Source organism: Hibiscus syriacus, unplaced genomic scaffold (assembly GCF_006381635.1).
Source record: "Hibiscus syriacus cultivar Baekdansim isolate YM2019G1 unplaced genomic scaffold, ASM638163v2 tig00113302_pilon, whole genome shotgun sequence".
Taxonomy (NCBI): Eukaryota; Viridiplantae; Streptophyta; class Magnoliopsida; order Malvales; family Malvaceae; genus Hibiscus; species Hibiscus syriacus.
In genome coordinates, this window is record NW_024063454.1 from 296,677 (window position 1) to 317,975 (window position 21,299).

Below are 21,299 nucleotides of genomic sequence, written 5' to 3' on the forward strand. Positions count from 1 at the left end.
AGGAGCTAAGGTAGTGGAAGTAGACTTGGTTGAGAAGTCAAACCGCTATAAATTATTGTGCAATTTTTTTTATCTTTCAATCTCCTTTCTCCCTAAACACAAAAACTATTTCGATCCCTCTTTGCAAACTGTTTCAGTTGTCTATTCGAGCTTCTGCAAATCTCAACAATTGGTATCAGAGCTTAACTCATTAGAAGGCTTAACATCCTTAAGACGATCCTCGAAGAAGATCTACTGATTCCCGATGCAACCGATAAAGAAATGGCTTCAACCTCCGGTGCTTATTACTTTGAAGATATACCTATTATGGATTCGCAACCGGTCAACAAGCCACCATTATTCAATGGAGCAAATATGCTCATTTGAAGAATAAAATGATGTACTGTATTCGAGTCTATGATCTAGGAGCTTGGAACTCAATCACGAGGGGTTACTCCACTCCACCCAGTGAATACGACGATTGGAGTAATAAAGAGAAGAAAAGGTTACAGCTTAATTTAAGGCAATCCATATTCTCTTTTGTGCATTAGGTCCAAATGAATATGGAAGAATATCATCTTGTTCCAGTGCCAAAGAGATTTGGGATATGCTCCAAGTTACTCATGAAGGAACCAACGAAGTGAGGGAATCAAAGAAAAGTCTTCTCAACCATAGCTACGAGAACTTCAAGATGAAACCCGATGAACACATCAAAGCTATGACGGATATAAATTTCTGTGATTGTCAATGGTCTTAGGGGATTTTGAGAAGTAATCCCTAATGAGAAGCTTGTAAGGAAGATAATATACTCTCTTCCAAGTTCGTGGCAATCGAAGAAGACCGCTATTATTGAAGCTAGAGACCAAAAGTCTTTAACTCTCGATGAGCTAATTGGTTCCCTTCTCACTCATGAGATGATGTTGAAGGAATAGGAAGAAAGTGAAAAATAGAAAAACAAGAAGAAGGAGGAAGTAGGCATTGTCTTCAAATCCACCAATGAAAGCTATCAAGAATCAAGTGATGAGGTGGATGAAGACGATGATAAACAAGAACATGAGATGGTCAAGCTCTTAAAAGAGTTAAAGAGATCCATGACTTCCAAGGAAGTAAATCATGAATCAACCAAGAAGAAGAGTCCCCCAATATGCTTTAATTGTCAAAGAACATGACATGTCAAGTATGATTATCTCCTTATAAGAAAGAAGGGATCTTCCAAGAAGAAGGCATATGTGACAGCTTGGAGTGATAAAGATGATTCCAATGATGATGAAGTGGTCAACCTATGCCTAATGACCACTCATGAAGAATTCGAGGTATCTTCTAACTCAAATGAATTTAATTCATTTACTTTTGATGAGTTACAAGATGCTTATTATAGGATGTATTTGGGATTTGAGACCATGAATTCCAAATATACGAAATTAATTTCAAAACTCAAAATTGAAAATAAATTGATTTTGAAAGCAAGAGTAGAATTTGAAAATCAAAATGAAATTTTGAAAAATGATTTAGAGCTTTCAAAAATCAAAATAAATGATTTAGAAAAAGAAAATTTTGAGTTAGAAGTTAAGCTTGAAAGCTTAACAAAAGAAAAAGAATTAATTTCTAAAAACAACTTATTATGTTTAAAAATGGAAAAATGTGTCATAAGGAACATACTTGTACTTTGAAGAAAGGAAAACGTTTTAAAATTAGGCAAGTATGGGTTTCGAAAGGAACAAGGGACATTGAAACTAACGTTCAAGGATCCAAAGCAATTTGGATACCAAAATCTACTTAAATGTCTTTTGTAGGTGTGTGGGAGCAATGGTGATGAAAGTGATGATATTCAATATGCTCTAGCCACACATGAAAAGGAATGGGTAACCTCTAAGCTTAATGCTTTTAATTTTAGTTATTTGGTTGCTCATTTGATTTTAAGCATGCATGAGTTTTTGGTTTTAAATGATTATGCATTATTGTTTTAATCTCATGTATGTTGAAAAGATGTTTATGATGAACATTTTAAAGTTTTAATGATTTTTCAAAATTTTTAGTTCATTATAATAAAATTTTGGTCAAAATTGGTTTTAAATGCAATGATATCTCTCTAACAATTGATATCAAAAAATTTTCAAATGCATAACATTTTTATAAAACTTTATGCATATGTACTTAATTTCAACTATTGGTATTGCATAAAGTATTTTAGACTTGGCTATATTGAATTTCATGTGCTACTAACATGTTTGTTATTCTTTGTTGAAATTCAATTATGTTTAAGTGTCAAGTTTTTTAAAGTTAAATTTTGTTTGGAATGCACTTATTGAGGGGGAACTTTGATTTTTCAAATGATTTTTAAATGTCAAATTTATCACTTACTCTCCAATGTTATTTTAGAACTTTAAAGATTAAATTATTTTTGATATAACAAAAAGGGGAGAAGTTTTTGGTTTGAAAAGTTCAATTTCTTAATGAAAAAGGGGAGCTTAACATTTTCATATATTTTCCAACAATTGATATCCTTTTGTTAACAATTGGTATCTTTTTCATTAAACATTTTATTAAGGGGGAGTTTTGCCAAAAACAATTTTTCAAATGTTTTGTTATATCAAAAAGGGGGAGATTGTTGAATTTGTTTCGATATAACAAATTTAAGGCAAAAAGTTTTTGGACTTGAATTTAATTTATTCAAAGTTTTAAAAAATATTTCAAAAATAATTCAAAGTCCATTAAATTCGAATTTGAGCAAAAATGCTAAAGGGTATCCATACACTGGTGTACCGATACACCCTGTAAGTGTATCCATACACCTATGACTGCTCAAACACCGAATGCAAAAAGGGTACCGATACCCCTATGAGTGTATACATACACTGGTGTACCGATACACCCTGTAGTGTATCCATACACTCTGGCTGCAACGGCTAGTTTAATTTGAATTTAATGAAGGTGTACCGATACCCTATGATGGGGTACCGATACCCCCTGTTATGGGCAGCCTATTTTTGAAGAAAAATTATCCCCAACGGCTATATACGCTTCAAACTCATTTCAAGCTATAAATGCAAGCCGATGACACTTGAAGAAGTGTGAGAACAATTATCCAAGCAATCAAACACAAGAGAAGAAGTTTTTTATTCTTATTTTCATTTCTCTCTTGTAAATATTGTTCTAGTGAGCTTAGTTCTTGTAAACACCTACCTTTGAGAGGTTTAGTTGTTTACTTCTTTTATTCTTTTGTAAAGGGAAAGGTTCTAGTTGATCCCGTGAAAAGCTAGGGAAAGATTATAGTTTAGCCCATGAAAAACTAGGGAGTTTGTAAAGGTTATATCTTTTTCATATAAAAAGAAAGAACAAATTAGTGAATTTGTTGGAAAATCTTTGGTGAGGAGCTAAGGTAGTAGATGTAGACTTGGTTGAGAAGTCAAACCACTATAAATCGCTGTGTAATTTTCTATCTTTAATCTCCTTACTTTCAATTTATTTTGAAGTTCGTCTGGTAGTCTTCCATGTATTGGTGCTTTTATTTTTGTCTTATTGTGGTAACTTCCACATCTTGTATTTTTCTCTTTATGGTGACTTCCACGTCTTGTACTTTTATTTGTTGTTGCAGTCTTCCTTCTATTTAGGTTCTGACAATTTTTTAAAATTTTTGTCATGTTCACCCTTCTTATATGTTCTCTATATTCATTATTTCATATTCGTCCATAGATGGTGACAGAAGTGTTAACATTGTTCTATTCCACGTTAGCATCTTTTTGATTTCTTCAATTATGAAACAATGATGGTTTTCAATTTTCATATTTGCTATCTTTTTAATAGCAGTATGGACTCTTCATCAGATATGGTTTAGATACCTCCCACATCAGTTAATGCAATCTTTAGCTGACACTGCTTCCAAATAGGTATCCTAATGCTTTCACCGCAGATTCATCCACATTGTGGATGCTCCTAAAATCAATGAGCACCACCATTTTTCTACTGCAAAAGGTAGCTTGAATCCTCACAATATCATACCATGAAGAACCACACATTCATAATCGGGAACCATCAATCATCCGACGATAAAAAATAAGATGAACAATCAAGATTCAAACTAGTTAAGAAACTTTTTTCCCTTATTCTTTGCTTAATTTTCTAGATTAACAGGTTCAGATTAAAAGCAGAAGCAACAAAATCCTTCCATACTGATCACGAGAAACAACACACTGATTTCAAACAATTCAGTGAGAAAAACATGCAATGGTACAAGGTCTCTTCCTGTTCCAGTAGCAAGCAGTACCTCTGACTGCTGAGTACTGCAGCTGGAACCACCAAACAGTAACCTTTATATCGTTTTGTAGGGCATCCAGTGATCATTTTTTGTCTTCATTTGATGCTTGCTTTAGGAATGGACGATGTGCATGGCCCGGCAGAGGTCATAAATGGGATACCCTTGAATGTGGCAACACCTTTCTCATCAGTGAAAAGATTCTGCACCAAAGAGAATCAATTAAAACCCGAAGCAACGTATTCTGGCTGGATAAGAACACAAATGGTGATAGAAACCCAGATTTATAGGATCAAACATCCAGATTCCGAAAGTGTGATACTTGTAACAATAGTTAAATACTCCATCATTTTCCATTTCCACAATCTTATAGAAAATGTGAAACATACGCACCGGTGTTATTTTGTCCAACTGCTTCTTCTTTGGATTTAGGACATCTTCTGGCTTGCCATCAATCCTGAACAAAGAATACCAATATTTTTAATTTAATAGTGATACCGGGAGAAACTTCATCCCAACCAATACACACCTATCTCAAAGCCAAAGTACAAGCAAAAAGGAAACGGGGAAGATGTAGAGAAACAAGCGGTTAAAACTGGAAGAGAGCCATCTGCAGATAAATGAGGAAGTAACACAACCCTTTATGTCAAGGCTTGGATTTTTTAGTAGGGTTATCCATTTTAGACACTTTTCTTTTAAGCTTATAAACACATTAGGGTTTAACCTAGGAAAAACCTTTTATAAAAGTTAAACAATCTTTTACCATTAATTTTTGAAATGGTAGGTTTATTATTTATTTATTTTGTAAATCTAAAAGTAAATCACAGGTTGTGATACAAGTCAAGTCCTTTAATCTACTAGGAGGGTTGTCCCCACGTATATGCTGTAAATCTAGAAGTAAATCACTGCTTGTCAACTAAGCCTAACTTAAACGGTTAAACCTGATGACCCCTGATCAGTAGCTGAGCAAGGACCGACAAAAAACTAAGCTGGCTCAAGCAGAGGGTCTATTAATTGCAATCCATATTTCTTGCAATCTCGGATAATCTCACAAAAGCAAGGCTGTGAGATAATTGTGCAATGGATGCTTTTAATTTTACGGTACTCACAACATACTTACCCTGAAAATGAAATGCGTTCGCCAGGTTTAGACCCTTCAGGGGGCAGTAAAGGCTCTACAACGGAATGATCTTCATTAGAAGCACAAAGCACCTGAAAAGGAAGATTAAAAATATGAAAACTAGGCAACATCATGGCTTCAAATATATAAGCACGCAATCTAAGTCTAGTTTCAGAAACAGCAAACCAATCTTTCAGAAACAGCTAAGTCTGTTTATCTTGGGACTAACTGAGATCATTTAAGTAGCATTTGGGAAGTTGAAATTGTTAGATAGATGTCTATTTAGTAGTGAATTTGAAATTCCTAATATATTTTTGGATTTGAGAAATCCATGTTTTCACACTTTTCAACTATATATTATATTGATCATATTTATTTATCCATAATGTATGCATTTGATTTTTTTTTACCATTATCATAACAAATGAAATTCAATTCCAAATTTTCAAACTCATTTTTCCAAAAGAGCGTTATGAATTTAATGGACCGACTTAAAGGAAATTGTTACAGAGAAAAGAAAAAAGGAATCAAGGAATCACATTAAGTTGTGTACTCTAGTTCAGTTAGCTACCGAGTAAAAACAGGTATAAAATAAGCAAGTATGGCAGAATAAAGATGTGTATAGAAGTAAAAAGGGAAAAGTTATGGACATTTTTCAACTATCTCAGACAATGAAAGGATGCATCTTTTCTGAGATTCCACATAAGCACACGCACAAAGAAAACTGTTTATGTTGATCAAATGCCAAAAAGTATACCAGTCCCTCTGACATCACATCTCGTAGCTTTCCAGGTTTTACATTTGTGATCAGCACAACTCGACGATTCTTCACAGCACAAAAGCAAAAATCATGGAGAACATCAAATGTAAGCTCCAGAGTTTCATGAACCAAAAAATATGAAGATAAACAACAAAAGTCAAATAAACAAATAAAAAAAACATGCAGATAACTCCGGAAAAAAAAATACCGTTAAGTCTTCTGGCTTGCAATACTTGGCCAATCCACTAACCACCTGTCGCGATTTAGCTTCTCCAACATCTATCTCCTCAACCAGTAAACTGCATTTTTAATAAAATACATCATTCCACCAGTTTTGCATCTAGAAATCCATACATGAAAAATAGGAAACTTGAATATAAAGATAAAGAGGCACTTGAAAGTACACAAGACAAGTTCATCAACATACCTATCAGCAGATGGATGCTTCCATGCTTTTTGAATAAGACCAACCTGTATGTTCAGTAAACTGACACTGAGTTCTTTGTCTTTTTCAGCTGCTTCTTTTTCAGATTCTTTCTTCTTCTCTGGAGCGACTTCCTTATCTCCCTTGGCTTTTTTCTTGTTATCCTTAAATTGAAAATATGATTGTTAAAAAATTAACAGAATGAGAATCTAGAAAAAGCCTTGGCACTGATAATTAATGTATAAAAAATGAAAGGATCAACCTAAGAAAGGCGTCATTTATCTACCAGCCCTTAGCCTGTAACCAGTGGCGGATCCATAAATTTAAGAATAGGGGTCCAAAATTTTAATTTTCTTTTCTTAAAAATAATGGGTATGCAAAGATTATATTTTTTTTCTTTTTTCCTTAACACATTAAACTAAATTTAACCACTTTTCCAAAAGAATGGGGATGCACTTGGCCCTATGAGGGCTTAGTGCATCCGCCACTGCCTGTAACATTCTGATATCTAAACATCCTAAGAAACTATATCTTCCTCTTATTTCTATAGGATGTTAGATCATAAATTAAAAATAAAAAGGCAGCAAATAATTCTCTTGCAAATTATCTTACAGCAGAAAAGCTTTAAAAATAACCACCTGTTGTTATTAACTTATGGTTGTTAATTTAAGCAATAGATTACTCGAATAATCTCTAAAGCGCACAGCATTGAAACATTACAAGTAAAAGCTACAAGAAATTCTTGACAAGAATGTATACTAGAAATAAAGAAGAACAGCAAAATGGTACCCCGGAATCACTTTTCTTTGCATCTTTTTCAGCTTCTGGCTTGTTTGCAGTTTGTGTGTTTTGAACTGTCTCCTTAGAATTTGATTGTACTTCTGGCTTAGCTGCAGGCTTTGCTATCTGAAACCAGATATCTCATAAATAAACTCAAGAGTAATATGCTATCCTGAATATATGTAATTAACAACCTTCTGTAACCAACACAAAATGAAGGAGAGAGTGGTTGGGGAATGGAGAGGGTGGTGTAGATGTCAAGACTCAAGACCCCTCTACTTAATAAAGAAAACATGACATTTCAATTGATGCAGAAATTCTCTACCATATACACTTCAAAACCATCTACGGTGCTTTATCAGGTAAATAGAAACCCATAGATCACAGGAATATAGCAGACAATCTAGAGATAACTCACCTGAGGCTCAAAACCAGGCTTCTCCAGCAATATCTTTTCAAAAAGAGCACCAAGATCCTCTCTATTCTGCAATGATTTTAAAAGGTTTGTAAGCAAAGATTAGAATAAGGTATTCAATAGAATTAACTTCTTCTAAAAGGACCATGTATTCCTCCTCTGAGGCTCTAATTAACATCTTAGAAAACTAGGTAAGTGTTTCCATAAATCTTTTTTCAAAGGTAAACAAAGAAAAATAAGTGAACTTTTAAACAAGAGCAACCTTACCCCAAAAGGAAATATCAAGTTTCAATCCCCGCTTCCCAACTTGATTCTCAAATAGGCTACTAAAAGTCGTTATAAATGGAAGATGTGAATTCATGATAATAAAAACAAGGCTTAGATTGGAGTACCTACATGGCAACTGCATCATATCCTCAGCTTATACTTAGTAGCTAGGTAAAATAATGTTGATGCAATGTTAAGACCGAAGCTAAACTACAAGTTGGATGAAACCTCGAGAAAAAAATAGAAGAGGTTGTCCCATGTGATACCAGGCTGTGTTCAACTGATAAATCTATGTTTCAGATTCCTTCATAAGCCACCAAATAGCTTTCTCTATTGTATCCACAAAAACACTTGAAGGAAAACAAAATAATACCTGGAAAGAAGCTACCAAATGCAGTAGGTAGCCCAGCTTTCGTTATTTTTCATTCCATTTTCATACACAAAATTGAGATATCTGAACAACAGGGGGCTTAGGACTCTATATGGGACCAAAAGTTTGACATCAGATAATTTTTACCTCATTGGAAGAATATTATTTAGCCTCTTTATTTCCAAAGTATGGATGTCTTTGTTTTATAGCTAAATAAAGCTATTATAGGTCAAACACATTGTTAAGCCATTGAAGAAGCCCATCAAAATTATAAGTTCAAAACAACAGAAGATGTTTCTACCTGGATATAATCCATCCATCGCATCAAATGTGGCAGTTTCTCCTTCTCTGGATTTGAAAGGCCAATCTGCCAAAAAACAAGTACACCACGTAAAGTCTATCAATTCTTCACAAAGGAATTGCGTCATTGAGTAAATAGCAATTAGCACCAGATCCCCTCTCTTTGACACAAAATGTAAACAGTTATACATACCAATGAACTATGTATGACTGAAAAAACAAAAACATCAGCTTCCGAGGGTGTAAATCCATTGCCCAAAAGTACAGACTTTTGAGCCAAATCACCGTTTAATTCATTCAAACGACCAGAGCATGCCTTAGAATCACTGGGAAAGCTCTCTGCAAAAGCTATCCACTTCATCACCTACAATGAAATTTAAACTTTTGTATCAAGGATCAATACTGAACCTGTTTAGGAAGAGTATATATCACAGCAGAAAAAATGTAAGAGATAAATTCTCCAAGTCAAGTCAACTCAAATTTATGAATGCGCTTTTATAACAATTGGGACGTATCATTTCACAAATAATTTGTACAAGTATATCCTTCACAAATTTAAAGGACCTCAGCTTCTACTTCACTAACACTAACGTAGGTTGTAAATTACATATTGTTTTCATGCAAAAGGCTAATTATACATTACCTCATCACAATTTTGTGGAGATTCCTTCCCTGCTGACTTCAAAATGCTCGTATAAAGGGTCTTAATATCATTTCCGGGGACTTGACTTGAAAAAGACTTCTGCAAAATAAAATAGGAACTTATAAGTTATATAGCCTTCAAAACCGGCACATAATTAAGGAACCAGAAAAATAAAGTAGATCTCAATTGATTATAAATGTCAGCAAAAGTTAGCAAATTACATGGTTATGTAAGCATATTTCAATTCTTCTACACGTAATAAGCTCACTACCCAAGCAGCACTCAACATCCAAAAGCAATATAAGGAAAGGATGACCGAATTAAAGCAAAACCCGTTTCATAAAAGCAAGTAAATCACAATAAAAACTTCTTCGGGTGAAAACGAAAGAGATGTACTTAACATCGCAAAGCTAAAAAAGATATATGGAACAAAATAATAAAAATAAATGATTTCATTTTACTCACGGGATCTAAAGAGAAGTGTTTGCAAAGAGATGATACTATTGCTTGCTTCCTTTTGAGATCGCCATCTCCATTGGTTGCCATGTCTGGATTTTCTTCCCTTTTTTTTCCTTTAAGAGTTGCTTAGACTGAGAAACAGACGTAGGGTTCTGGTGGGTTGATGAGCGTTTTCAGTTGAACAATAATAAATCCAAGCTCATTGAAATCTTGAGAAAAGAATTGATTGGGGTCGGCCTGCTTCCTTGATAGAGTGGGCCTCGCTCCTTTCCAAGCTGCACGTTGCAAATTTGCAACCTTTAACTAGTTTGCAGATCTCAAGTTGCTGGGTTATTCTAGGGTTTTATTCGGGATGGTCATGGATGGATCGGGTTTTGGACTTATCTAAATCCAAATCGAAAAGTAAATATTTTTATCCGTATTTGATCTGATTCAGATTCAGGAGAATTTTACGTGAATCTTTGTTTTTATAAGTGAAAACTCATACCCAATTTCGATGCAATATGCACACGCACACGCACACGAACATACACCTGCATATTAATGTACACCCACGTCTACAAGCCAACATACACTTCTTTCTACTCTGCATAATTTCCAAATTTAATTGACAAAGAAGCATGCATGAATTTCAATAACTTTGTGTAATAATAAAATAATACAAGTCAAGTGCACACTTATTAATATTTCGACTATAAGATTGCAATTTGCAACCTATATTTCTAATAAAAACTCAGGACATTAAAACTAATAAGAAAATTACAAATCCAAATTTTGTGTCAAGTTTTTATTTAAAAGAATTCAAAGCACAATAGAAAAACATTTAAAGGTAATCCAATATTTATAAAAAAAATAGAATTTTATAAAGAAAAATGGATTGGAAGGTCCAAAATTATACCAATGGAATTATATATGCTATATTCTGAAGAATAAGAAAATACTTCTGAATTTATCTCGCCCGTTAATAATTTTAATTTTGATTTGTTGAGCAATAACTTAAGCCTTCAATAAAATACTTCTCGTAGAATATCAATAGATGTTTCAACCCATTATTTTCGATAAAGAAAAAAAATGAAACATTACATTATCTTATAAATCATGACATGAATTTGAGCTCTCTATCTATGAAATAAATAATAAAAAAATATTTCTTTTTTATTCTTTATTGGTTCTTTTTCATTCCTATTCTTCTTTCAGATATGAAAAAACCACGAAGGGGCTTAAACTAAAAAAATAGTAAAGGATTATTTCGTTCTTGATAGTCATTTCTTTAATCGGCGGATAGGAGCGTACTCTGGACCGGAATCATGGGGAGTACGGCCTAGTCATTTCTACAAATTTTAATCCCCAATTAGTATTCTTTTTTATGTTATCCATAAGTCTCTTTTTATATAATTTACATAATCCTCGCTATTAATCCTTTATGTATTTTGGTAATTTCTCTATCTATTCTACAACCATACGAGATAAATACTATTGATTCGGTCCTTAAATTTATAATAAAATATAGAAATTTTAAAGGTAATCCAACTTAGTGAATTTGATATTTATCGTGGTTAAAATAATGAATGTAAATTTGATTATTAGATCGAATCAATTTAAATCTTTTGGTAAATTATTTATAATTTCATAGCTTTCACAAATTTTTAAAGAGTTAATTCACTCCCTCTTAATATTACTTGGTTGATCAATCGAGTTAACATTTTGTTTCTTCTTAGGTGATTTGTCTTAAAAATAAATATAAGAGATTGTTGTAGGTAGGGATGTAAACGAGTCGAGTCGAGTTCGAGTATTGTTGAGCTCGAGTCGAACTTGAAAAGTTTAAAATTAAGCTCGACTCGACACGAAAACTCGCGAGGTAAAAATTATCAAGCTCAGCTCGAACTCGAAATATTATATTGAAACTTGACTAGAACTCGAAAAGGCTCGAATTCAAAAAAAAATTAGTAGCTCGATTGAAGCTCAAACTCAAACTCGAATTTGAACCTACAAAAATCTTATATTACATTTAAAAAATATATTTTCAAATATTTATAATTATCAATAATGTATTTTTTATATATTTTTAATAATGTAATTTTAAAAAATCTAAAATTATAATATAACATTTTTTCGAGTAGCTCAAGAGTTTTTCGAGTCGAGTATTAAGTCTCGTTTTAGCTCATTAAGAATTCGAGTCGAGTTCGAGCTCAAGTCAAGTTCATTCGATTCAAGTGTTGATCAAACTTTGACCGAACCGATCTCAATTAACTATCGATGTGTCTCGTCTCATTTACAATCTTAGTTGTAGGGTTAAAATTCGTCCTTAAAGGTTTAAATTATTATGAACTTAAAAAAAAAACTTTCTTTTAAATAAAGGTAATAATGTAGACGATTGACACCGAACCACTTTGTTCGTAGTCTATATTTCTTTATTGTTTTCATCAAAAAATTTAAAAGTTAGTTTATTTCTTCTTGACATATTTTTATTGTTTGATTGAATTAATATATAAATATTATTATTATTTTATATAATAGTACACAAAGAATAACACACACTTATAATGATATTATTAAACTGAGGTGGTATTAAGCTTACTTATAATGTTTGTAAAGTAAATTTATAGTTGCTTCAAGAGAAGAAGTGATATATATATATATATATAATAGTTCCTTTTAATAGGGTAATTTATTCATTTTATTTAAGTAATTTTGGGTGATTATAATATAATATTTATTTAATTTTTAAAAAACTAATGAATAGGTACACACATTTTGTAAATATAATTATTCGAATCTAAATCATCTAATTATTTTTTTATTTAAATAGTCTTTAAAGAATTTGATAGTTTTACATTTTTTAAACTATATGTGTTTACATTAGTTTAATTTATTTTCATTTTATAGTCTTACATCCTGCATAAAATGATTAGTGTTGTGAGAAATACTTCCTAGATCAAAGCATTTAATGGAAGAAGATGCATTTAAGGTAAATTACACCACACGTCATTTAACTATTGATAAAAGTTTAAATAGGTCACACTATTTTAAAAAGTTATAAAATAATCATTCTATTTATCTATTATAACATACAAATCGTTTTATCATCAAGTATGTAATAGACATTATCTATTATAACATATTAAAATTTTATTAATATAATTGTCACTTAATAAAATATTTTAACATACAAATATTTTTTTAATTAACATAATGTGTTTACAAGTAATAGTATATGTTTTTTTATAAATATTAGTGGGTAAAATTTTAATTTTTTATAAATATTTTAAGTTTAAATTAATTATATTATTTCAGAAAATATTTGAAATATATTATTGATGAGTTTTTTTTTCATTATCTTAAAATGTAAAATAGTTATTAAAAAAGAAGAAGAAGCAAATGATCAGTCCCTCTCAAAACAGGGCAGCCAGCAGCAACAGTCAGCTCCCAGTTCTCACTTTAATTGCACACTTGCTTTTCTTGTCCACTGCTTTCTCTTTCTCCCCTTTCTCCCATTTACCATGCTGCCCTTTGAAAGTTTTTATCAATTTGACACAAATTCAATTATAAAAAATTCCAAATATTTTTTTTGTATTGATGATGATTAATAATTTTATAAATATTTTAAGTCTTTTTATATTTTATAATTATTAAATGAAACAATTAAAAAACATTACTTGAGAATTAAACACATAGCTAATAACTTTGTATATGAATCTTTATCACTCCATCTATAATTATTTATTACTTAATTGTTATAAATATATTTTTTATATAAAATATTTTCCTATATTAAAATAGAATGATTAAATTGTACATAGTACATGGATTAATGATATAAATTTACTATATTTTAAAAAGATTTATAAGCACATCAATTTCATATATAATATTTGTAGACTGAGGAGTCTATTGTTTTCATATGTTTGCAAGAAAGAAAATGTTTGTTGGGTGATTATTATTTTCACATGGTGTAACAAAAGTTTGTTGCCTTAGTACTTTATGAATCATAGTGTTTGCATAAAAAAATACTATTTATTGTTGGTGAAATTATTAAATTAAAATTCATAAACAAAATAATAACTCCACATGCACCCTTTAAATGCTATTGAAAACTTACAAATTAAGACATGAAACAATAATTTAATTTAACTAAAATTATAATTTAAAATAAAAAATATTTTAACAAATTTTCAACTTAGTTCCTGAGTAAAACTACATCTCGAATATAATCCAGACAATTACTTACTTCATCCCTTTTACATATAACTATATAATCTAAAAAATAACAAATACGACACCAACCTAGGGGAGGAGGTTGCCACTTGCCAACGGATAAACTTCATCGGCCGTGTATTTTTATTAAAATACGATTATTATTAAAATTATCTTTTTATAAATTTGAGGTAAATACAAGATAATAACAATTTAAAAACTCTACATCATTTAACATCATACTCATACCCTAACATACGCGATGCTCAAACTTAAAAACTCAAGGTATAATAACAATCCTTTAACCACTGAGGTCACCTAATTCGTGTGTATTGAAGATATAAATATCACAAATAAATATCTTCTTTAATTCGCTTTGTGGAAGTTACAAAATGCTCTGCAGAACTTTCGTTAGATGAAAATCGTTAGTCAACTAACGATCAACGCATGGTGTTGATCAAACAAGAACACGTGGACCCAGATATTGATGTGGCATGTCCAAGTCATGATAGATGATGACATGGCATTGTTACATCAGATTTTTAAATAAAAATTAAAATATTATTTTAATATTTATTTAATATTTTTTCTAATGAGATAATGACACATGTCAATATATATTAGTTTAAATTTAAACCAAACAAAACATTTTTTGTGGGAGTTGAATCTGGGTCAAATGCTTGAACCCCATCACCTAACCACCAAGCCAACTCTTTCATTTGTTTATTTTTTGCATTACAAAATATTTAAAATATATGTTATGTCTCTCACACATTTTATCAAACACCTTCTTCATCACTCTTGACATGCAATTTCTTCTCCCTCTATGTGATTTTGCACAATGCATCTCTCCCTGTAAAATTTGGAGGTGCTAATATGGGTTTATAGAACTTATCTTACAACAAGATTTCAGGGCCAATATCAGCAGGTTTTGCGAAGCAAATTCCTCATAAAGCTACCATTGATCTCTCATTCAATAAATTAACTGGTGCAATCTCGGAGTCTGCAACTTTGATTAATCAGAAAACTGAGTCTTTTTCAGGTAACTTGGATCTATGTGGGAAACCATTGAAAACCCCTTGTTCGATTCCTTTAACACTTTCAACTCCACCCAATACGTCCCAATCCATATTACCAGCCATTGCAGTGATACCCAGGTCAATAAACTCAACCCCAGTTGCAAGCTCAACACCTGGAGAACCAAATAACATCCAAAACCAAGCGAAAGTCGGTCTAAATCTAGGCACAATAACAACAATAGTTGTAGCAGATTTATCTGGCATCTTCATTATCGGCATGATCGTTCTCAACGTATACCAACTCAAAAAGCAAAAAGGCTCTCATACAAAGCATCACAACAACAGCAAGCAACGTCGAGAAAAGACCAGATGTTTCTTAGAGAGAGTAACGAACATAGATGAAGAAACGAGGGTGTATGGTCGTCGTAACAAGCGAATGGACGAAGAACAGTGGCTAAAAGGGGTGGCGATTGGTTAATGGTGCATGTAGGCTATTGGTTTCGTGGAAACAAGGAAGAGAAAAGGCGGCAAAAAGGTCAAATAAAATCGGTTTTTGGTTTAAAATATAAAGAGCACGTGGGGCTAGGGATGTTGTAGAATTGAAATTTAAAAGGGAATGGATGGATCCGTCAAAAGTTTTAAGAGAAGGAAAATTGTTTCAAAATTTGAAACAAAAAATCTCGACAATAATGCCATAATCGTGTTCATGCATCAAGTTAAAGTGCTTTTAGACTGATCAGAGACAACCAGTTTCTATAGCAAAATTGAAGAAGAAAAAACAAGGGTTCAATGTGAACCATAAAGGAGGAGAGTTAGTGACGATGAACGAGAAAATGAAGCACTTGGAGTTAGAGACTTTGTTGAATTTTCTGTTTTAGGGTCGAGCATCGTGTACAAAGTCGTGCTTGAAAACGGCACTGCATTCGTCGTGCTTGAAATCTTTTGTCTTTTTCCCTCTTTTACTTCAAGAATCAGTATATATTAAGAGGAAAAGAAATTGCATGTCAAGAGTGATGAAGAATGTATTAATAAAATGTGTGAGAGACATAACATATATGTTAAATATTTTGTAATATAAAAAATAAAACAAATGAAGTAGTTGACTTAGTGGTTAGGTGTTGAGGTTTAAGTATTTAGCCTAGGTTCAACTCTTTACAAAAGCATGTTTTGTTTGGTTTAAATTTAAACTAATATGATGTTGACACGTGTCATATTTTATTGGACAAAAAATATTAAATAAATATTAAGAATAATATTTTATTTTTTATTTAAAAATCTAATGTGTCAGTGTAACGTCATTATCAGCATCTAGGTCCACGTGTTCTTGTTTGGTCAGCATCATGCGTTGATCATTAGTTGATTAACGATTATCATCCAACGAATGTTATTTTTCACCCATAATAAAACGTTTAGGGGTCAAATGTTCTACAAGAAATACGGGCAAATTTGACAATACTGTCAAACGTTAGGATATTTGTTTGTCTTATGCCTAAAAATAAATGTCTAAATTTTATCTCGAAAAATATTTTAATACTTAAAATTTTTTCGTTAAAAATAGGTGTTTAAAGTTTTTTATGTCACACTTTTAGTTGTCTACTGTTAAAAAATTATTAAGTGACACATGTTACATCTAATTTTTTTATTTTTTTTAAAATATTTTTTTAAAAAAAATTAAGATATGACACGTGTTAACTTACGATTTTTTAACGATAGACATCTAAAATTGTAACGTAGAAAATTTTAAAAACATGTTTTTAACGAAAAATTATTTCACCACTAAAAATTAATTTTTAATATAAATTATACATTTATTTTTATATTAAGAAAAATAATAAAAAGCTTCCTTTTAATTACAACTCAACCCATTCCTCCCCTTCTCTCTCTTAAACCAATACAGAGAACAAAGCCCGGACCTTTCCCTGTTTCCTTCTTTCTCCGGCGACTCTCTACCGGAATGGTACCGCATGCGGGCCTCTCAGACGTGGTTTTCCTTGAAATGTTTAATTTTTGAAAGAAACCCAACGTTTTGGAATCTCTTCTGTATTTCTAGTCTGTGTCCTTTTTGTTTGCTTTGCCTAAAAAGAATCAACATTTTGGATTCTCCTTTTCCGTTTTCTTTCTGCAACTCTGGTAATTAAGAATGGAGTTTTTGAACTGTTGAGAACGGAAGAAGAAGGGCAAGCTGAAGATGAAAAATCTGTCAACTTTATTATTATTTTGGCTGGTTCTTGCACTTGTTACTTTCTTCCCGGCAAGATCTTTAAGCCCTTCCTTGAACGACGATATTTTGGGACTAATAGTTTTCAGAGCAGACGTTCGAGACCCAAGCCAAAAGCTTTCGTCTTGGAACGAAGACGATGACACTCCCTGTAACTGGATTGGTGTGAAATGTAACCCAAGGTCGAACCGTGTTACCGAGCTCAATCTAAACGGATTCTCTCTTTCGGGTCGGATCGGCCGTGGCCTTTTGCAACTCAAGTTCTTGAGGAAGCTTTCCTTAGCGAGGAACAATATCAATGGAAGTATAAGCCCCAACTTGGCAAAGCTTGAAAGTTTAAGAATCATTGACTTGAGTGAGAATTCTCTTTCGGGTTTTGTCCCTGATGATTTTTCAAGCAATGTGGGTCTTTGAGGTCCGTTTCGTTGGCTAATAATCGGTTCTCGGGTAAGATTCCTTCGAGTTTAGGCTCTTGTGCTACACTTGCTGCTGTTAACTTGTCATGGAACCAGTTTTCAGGGACTTTGCCTGGTGGGATTTGGGGTTTGAGTGGTTTAAGGTCATTGGATTTGTCTGCCAACTTGTTGGTAGATGAGATTCCACAAGGGATTGAAGCTTTGAACAATTTGAGATCCATTAATTTGAGTAAAAATAGGTTTACCGGGCAGGTTCCTGATGGGATTTGGAGTTGTTTATTATTGAGATCAATTGATTTCAGCATGAATTTTCTTTCTGGGTCGGTTCCACACACAATGCAAAAGCTTAGCCTTTGTAGTTATCTGAATTTGAGTATGAATTCGTTTGTCGGCGAGGTTCCTGGATGGATAGGAGATTTGAGAAGTCTTGAGACTTTGGATTTCTCTGTGAATAATTTTTCCGGTCAGGTTCCGGAGTCGATCGGAAACCTCAAGTTGTTGAAGGTGTTAAATTTCTCTGTTAATAGTTTAACTGGAAGCTTGCCTGCATCTATGGGAAGCAATGCGAATCTTCTAGCTTTGGACTTTAGCTGGAATTCGATGAGCGGCGATCTTCCTGGATGGATTTTCAAGACTGGTTTGAGTCAAGTATCACTTTCGGAGAATAAGCTTGGTGCAAAGTCGAGTAGTCCCATTTTGGCTGTACCAGGAACCTCCCTTCAAAAGATTCAAGTCTTGGATTTATCTCACAATTCGTTTTCGGGAGAGATAACAAAGGATATTGGGGCTTTAACCAGCTTGCAGTTCTTGAATCTGTCGAGGAACTCCCTGGTCGGGCCTATTCCGGGAACTGTTGAGAATTGAAAGCTTTGGATGTTCTTGATTTGAGTCATAATCAGCTTAATGGAAGTATTCCTACGGAAGTTGGAGCAGCTTTCTCCTTGAAGGAACTGAGGCTCAATTCGAATTTCCTAGGTGAGGAAATTCCTACATCAATTGGAACTGCACTTTTGCTAACAACTTTGTAATTTTCTCCTGTTCTTGAATGTATGGTTTCTGGTTTATCTAATGTTCGGATCTTGTTAGTATAATGGAACCATTCCTTCCTGCTATAATGACATAAATATCAATTTTACCTTAAAGGCTAATATTAGTTTTTGGTAGGTGAACTTTGTTGTATCTTTTCAAAGGCTGTATGAGTTCTGGATTTTGCTTCATTGACCTAAAGCACCTTAATTTGCCTATACCTTTCTTGACTGCGAGCTTCTTTTCGTCATTTTTGACTGTTCAGATTTGAGATCTTAGATTAGAGGAGAATGTTCGAATTTCTTGTCCTTGCTATAATGAAAACTGAGGCTGTATGTTCTGACTTCCTTTTCATTTCTGTTTGTTGTTGGTGGTGTAGAATCATATCACAAAACAACCTGAGTGGCCCGATACCGGCTGAAATCGCAAAACTGAACAACCTACAAAACGTGGACCTGTCTTTCAACAAACTTGCAGGTACCTTACCCAAGCAGTTGGCCAATATGCCCCACCTGCTTTCCTTCAATATTTCCCATAACGTTTTACAGGGAGAACTGCCTACTGGTGGATTTTTCAACACTATATCCCCCAGTGCCGTCTCTGGTAATCCATCACTTTGTGGCGCTGCTGTTAACAAATCTTGCCCTGCAGTTCTTCCTAAACCCATTGTGCTAAATCCCAACTCCTCGTCTGATTCCATTTCCGGGGTGTTGCCTACGACTGTTGGTCATAAGAGGATAATTCTCAGTATCTCTGCTCTCATTGCTATTGGTGCAGCTGCTGTTATCGTTGTTGGAGTCATTGCCATCACTGTTCTTAATCTCCGTGTAAGGTCATCAACATCCCGGCCTGCAGTAGCCTTTGTTTTGTCTGCCGGGGATGAGTATAGCGGTTCCCCTACTACAGATGCCAATTCCGGCAAAGTTGTCATGTTTTCCGGGGAGCCTGACTTCAGTACAGGAGCACATGCTCTTTTCACCAAGGACTGTGAACTTGGGCGTGGTGGGTTTGGAGCAGTGTATAGAACAGTTTTACAAGATGGGCGCTCTGTGGCAATCATGAAACTCACGGTATCGAGTCTCGTCAAGTCTCAAGATGAATTCGAAAGGGAGGTTAAAAAACTTGGGAAAATAAGGCACCCTAATCTTGTTGCACTTGAAGGCTATTACTGGACAACATCACTTCAGCTTCTTATTTACGAATTTGTATCCGGCGGGAGTCTTTACAAATATCTTCGTGAAGGATCAGTTGGAAGTTATCTTTCGTGGAACGACAGGTTCAGTATCATTTTAGGGACAGCGAAAAGCTTGGCTCACATGCACCAAACAAACGTTATTCATTACAATATAAAGTCGAGCAATGTCCTTATCGATGGCTCGGGTGAACCTAAACTGGGAGATTTCGGCTTGGCAAGGTTGTTGCCTATGCTAGACCGCTATGTTTTAAGCAGTAAAATTCAGAGTGCACTTGGCTACATGGCCCCCGAGTTTGCCTGCCGAACGGTGAAAATAAACGAGAAATGTGACGTGTATGGATTTGGTGTTTTGGTTTTGGAAGTGGTTTCAGGGAGGAGGCCCGTTGAGTACATGGAAGATGATGTGGTGGTGCTTTGTGACATGGTCCGAGGAGCATTGGAAGAAGGCAGGGTGGAAGAATGTGTCGACTAAAGGCTGCAAGGAAAATTCCCAGTCGAAGAGGCAATTCCGATGATGAAACTAGGTTTAATCTGCACGTCACAAGTACCATCGAATCGGCCGGATATGGGAGAAGTAGTTAACATATTGGAACTGATCAGATGCCCCTCAGAAGGCCAAGAGGATATGGGATGAGTTTCAACTTAATGTCTTAATGCCCCAACGTCTTTAACTTTTTTCCGGATCAGGACCTAATACTATTGTTTTTCCCATATTAGTCCCTCCTATTACCAGTGGCGTTACAAAAACAAGTGGACACTTCACCTTTCGATTTCCACCGTATCCGGCGAAGAAGAATCCGGTTTGTTCATCTGATCAAAGAGAAGAAATATTTGTTTGTTCCTCTGCACTCTTATATTGTTTCTTTACTTACCTTTTGGATTTTTACCAGCTTTCCTTTGGTGATTTCTTCTCTATGTTATATAGTTAGGCTTGACGGATTCCTTTTCACCGGGTTCGATATTGTTACCAAGTTTGCTGATCTGCAGTCTTCTGCAATCTTTTGTTCATTGCTATTGTTTCCTTTGCTGTATCCTAATGATTAATGTGTTGTTCTGCACTCTTAGGTAAACTTTTCTATATCCATCTGTTATGTATGTGAGTTTTGATAATCCAAAGGCATGTGTTCTCAATGATGGCAAAATTTTAAAAGTCAAAAGTGAGTTAAAAAGCCTGACTAGCGAAGATTCTCAGAGCCATTGGCATCCACTTTGAGGGTAGTGTTCGTGTTTAGTGGTGAAAATGATAAAAGCAAAAGCACTCGGGGAAAGCCGACAAAAGTTGGGATTTAAATATTTTCAAAGGTATGGGGCATGGGATTTATAAAATAGTCATAGCCATAGCCATGCGCATGTGCATGGATTACAGAGCAAATGAGTTGTGGTGGTGTGTTGAGTTACTACTCTTCAACTGAACACAAGTATATTCATCAACACAAGCATACCTTGAGCTGCTCATTATGCA

General features: G+C 33.7%; 1 protein-coding gene and 1 pseudogene across 1 annotated transcript; one reads left to right on the plus strand and one right to left on the minus strand.

The window, feature by feature from the left end:
* Positions 1-4,038: 4,038 nt before the first annotated feature.
* LOC120186155 (aminoacyl tRNA synthase complex-interacting multifunctional protein 1-like) lies at positions 4,039-9,956 on the minus strand. The gene is made up of 13 exons (XM_039190171.1): positions 9,776-9,956; positions 9,311-9,409; positions 8,861-9,031; positions 8,669-8,734; positions 7,734-7,799; positions 7,325-7,441; positions 6,539-6,699; positions 6,320-6,410; positions 6,109-6,177; positions 5,352-5,443; positions 4,625-4,688; positions 4,329-4,434; positions 4,039-4,182 (listed from the first exon to the last, which is right to left on the minus strand). The coding sequence occupies exons 1-12, from the start codon at positions 9,854-9,856 to the stop codon at positions 4,330-4,332; spliced, it is 1,182 nt and encodes a 393-aa protein (XP_039046102.1). The 5' UTR covers positions 9,857-9,956; the 3' UTR covers positions 4,039-4,182; position 4,329.
* Positions 9,957-15,259: 5,303 nt separating this feature from the next.
* On the plus strand, positions 15,260-20,636 carry LOC120186169 (annotated as a pseudogene).
* The last annotated feature ends 663 nt before the right edge of the window (positions 20,637-21,299 follow it).

Excerpts from the sequence above, each read along its gene's own strand:
- LOC120186155 (XM_039190171.1), bottom strand. The coding sequence starts at position 9,856 with ATGGCAACCAATGGAGATGGCGATCTCAAAAGGAAGCAAGCAATAGTA. Across the intron at positions 8,735-8,860 it reads CAGTCATACATAGTTCATTG|ATTGGCCTTTCAAATCCAGA; the intron begins GTATGTATAACT and ends GTTTTTTGGCAG. Across the intron at positions 7,800-8,668 it reads GATGGATGGATTATATCCAG|AATAGAGAGGATCTTGGTGC; the intron begins GTAGAAACATCT and ends AAATCATTGCAG.